Raw genomic sequence first — 3,120 nt, 5'->3', positions numbered from 1 at the left:
AAGGTGACCATAGCTTGCTTTATACCAACAATCTCCGTGGGATTCGACCCTTACTCACATAAGGTATTACTTGGACGACCCAGTGCACTTGCTGGTTAGTTGTGGAAGTTGTGAACTATGGTATTGGCATCATGTTTTTGGCGCCATTACCAGGGAAAGAAAGAGCGATGAATTTTACATAATCAAAGTGTGATCACAATTTCTGCGCACCAGTAATCATGTTGACTACACTCGTCACTCCAAAACAGATCACACATTTATTGCTCATCTCCAACCTGGTATCGCCAATACATGTTCTCATATGCCCTTGCACAAGAATTAAAATACCGTAATGCGGCATTCACATCGCCGCAGTGCATTGCACGTTGCCGCCTAACCACATTATACATATCTCTCTTCGTGAATGGAACTAGGTTAAACCCCCCCGCCTGAGCAGCAATAGACTCATAATTTTTGGAATTAAAATCCCAACTTGCCTCAAACTTTCGATGTGGGCTACATCAACATCTGATATTTTCCTGTAAGCTGGCAGGTATGACACAAACTTTGCTGGAAGAAGGTCGTGGTTATGCTCATCCACAAAACGACACACATACCAACTGGTGCTATCGGCTTTCCGCTTTATCCTCATATCAGCCTGACACCCGCAGTGGGTTACAACCTTGTGCTCCCTCTTCCGATCTTGCATCTGAAGCCATTTTCTATGTCTAAATCCTTCTCTATTGCACAGGTACGTGTAGCGAACAATTTCACCCTTCCTATTCTTCATTTTCTTCCCTTGTCGCATGGAAAAACCCTTTGCTCGACTGTATTGCTCATAGAAATGACACGCCTCATCCGGGTTAGCGAACTCCATCTCTAATATCTGTGCACGACTTAGCATTACATGTTCAGCCATGCCATTTTGCTCACCGTGTCGTTCATCCGATGATTCTCCCTCCAACTCCTCTGCCTCTGCCTCCATCCCTGTATCCACCGGCGTCTCCTGCACACAGACAAGCTGACTAGTTAAGGTTACCACTAACAATCCTAAATTACAATTACTATAAAACCTACTAAATTATACACCAAAGCCACTCATATCCTTGCATCACAATTCTCGCTATCCTCTGAGATGTTAAAATTCTCTTCATTCTCTGCATCCAATTCGTGGACCGTTCTGCTACAAGAAGACATTAAAAAAAAATTTGCTCTATCTCTGCTGCCCCAACTTCCCCCAAGACTCTGTACCTCGCAAAACTATTCAGCAATACTATGGCAAATCGAGCAAGCAGAATGTCAGTTACGTCGGGTAAGAAGAACACGGACAGACCATGAACGTGACGCCACCAACACTCCAAATTAAAACATGCTATACTTAAACTAATAATCATCTTCCTCAAAAATCACATCACAAAGTACCTTACTTAATTGACTCCTAAAATAACTCGGTATTCCATACCAATAAACTCTCCACAATCACAGCACCCTTAGGCTACGCAAAAAATTTACTATACAAATTTATATTCTTTCATTATCTGTTAGACCCATCTACACATCATCTACGTTTCTAACAAAAAATTTAATGGATCCACATACACTGTTCGAAACTGATGTGCCCCTCCCCCCAAAATACCCACCGAGCACAGGCAAAATATTACTAAAATCTAATTAACATTGAACATCGTATAGGCAACAGTTTACTGACCTTATCCTTCACTGGCAACCCACTTTGGTCTTTACTGAAATACATCATTCCTCCTTCAACAGAAAATGAACGCACTCCTTCGGAGATGATCAATCCAATACTGGACCGCTGCACCCACTCTCTCACTCCATTATACCTTCGATCTGATTTTGCTCTTGTAAGACTATTTCTTTCAACAATCAGATGGGTTTTCTCAAAACCGGCTCAGGCCCACAGCTTTTGAACTCACGCTAGCTATGCTAATTAAGAAGTTTCACTCCAACTTTGCTTCCACATCTAGTCCTTAATGTAATTTTAATAGAATGCTTGAGGTTATTTTAGACTATCTGCCCTTCACTAAAGGATAAATTTAAAACAACCTACTTGGTGGTAGAATGAATAGTTGAATACCATATTCCACACACTTATGTGGATATACCGGATAACTTTTCTATATTATTAGTACATATTTTACCCTAACCTTAAAGTTTTCAAATAAGACCCTAATTCCATTAATCCCTAAATCAAAACAAACAAAACATACGTAGAAGGGGAAGAAAAGAATCAGGGAAACAGAGAGGGGGAAACGGGAAGAAGAGGAAGGAGAAGAGAGGGACAGAGAGAGGGAGACGGAGAGCTCGAGAGTCAAGGAAGGGGAGGAAGGCTGCTCCCGTCATCACGGCCAATTCCACCTAGACCGCCGCCGTCGCCATTGAGGGAGTCACTGCTGCCGAATCCTAACCGTCACTGCTGTCAGAAGAACGAACCTGGAAGGAGAAGGACGAGGTCCGTTCTCGCACCGTCCTGCTCCGCCGCCGCCGCTACCGTCGATTGGGGTCACACCATTGCTGTTGCGCCCTGTTTTCGTTGATAGAGCCACTGTTGAGAGTCTGCCGTCAGAGAAGCATCGTTGGCGTTGCTGCTACGAACTATTTCAGCTACTGCCCTGGTATTGCTCGGTCACCACAGCCTCCTTCGTCCGTCTCTGAATTCTGTACCATTTACGACCTATTTTGGTTATTGTTATTCTTGCTTGCCGCTTTTGCCTTCGTCGAAGGGAGTGAGAACGCCGTCGAACAGAATGTGAGAAGGGAGAGGAGTTGTGTTCTTTCGCTGTCGCCGTCGTTGCCGAAACCAAGACAAATTTACCGGTAACTCTACTGTTTCCATTCTTGAATTTGCGCTACTTCCATTTTGCTCCTTAGTCTTTTTCTGTTCTGTTAAGGAAAACCCATGTCTCTATTTAACACTCCTGCTCTACCTTCTCTGTTTGTTGATGGAACTATCACAGGAGATAGTGTTGATGATAATAAAGAACTGTTAGAGTTACTGTTGCTCCTGCTAAAACAAAAGAGGTGTTTGCTGCGCTTAATTATCGAATTTCGGCTAATCGAGGTAGGAGGTTTAATTTAAACGGTTTTAATTTAAGAATGCTGACAAAGTTTATTGGATAA

At 43.0% G+C, this 3,120-nt stretch overlaps 1 protein-coding gene across 1 annotated transcript; it reads right to left on the bottom strand.

Annotated features, from left to right (window-relative positions):
- Positions 1-409: 409 nt before the first annotated feature.
- Positions 410-2,836, bottom strand: LOC107622037 (protein FAR1-RELATED SEQUENCE 11-like). Its single transcript, XM_088491504.1, has 4 exons — positions 2,704-2,836; positions 2,434-2,524; positions 1,688-1,856; positions 410-985 (listed from the first exon to the last, which is right to left on the bottom strand). The coding sequence occupies exons 1-4, from the start codon at positions 2,834-2,836 to the stop codon at positions 410-412; spliced, it is 969 nt and encodes a 322-aa protein (XP_088347630.1).
- Between the last annotated feature and the right edge of the window lie 284 nt (positions 2,837-3,120).

This window comes from Arachis ipaensis, chromosome B10 (genome assembly GCF_059453495.1).
Source record: "Arachis ipaensis isolate K30076 ecotype BB chromosome B10, ASM5945349v1, whole genome shotgun sequence".
Classification (NCBI taxonomy): Eukaryota; Viridiplantae; Streptophyta; class Magnoliopsida; order Fabales; family Fabaceae; genus Arachis; species Arachis ipaensis.
This window is presented reverse-complemented; position numbering and strand designations above follow the sequence as displayed.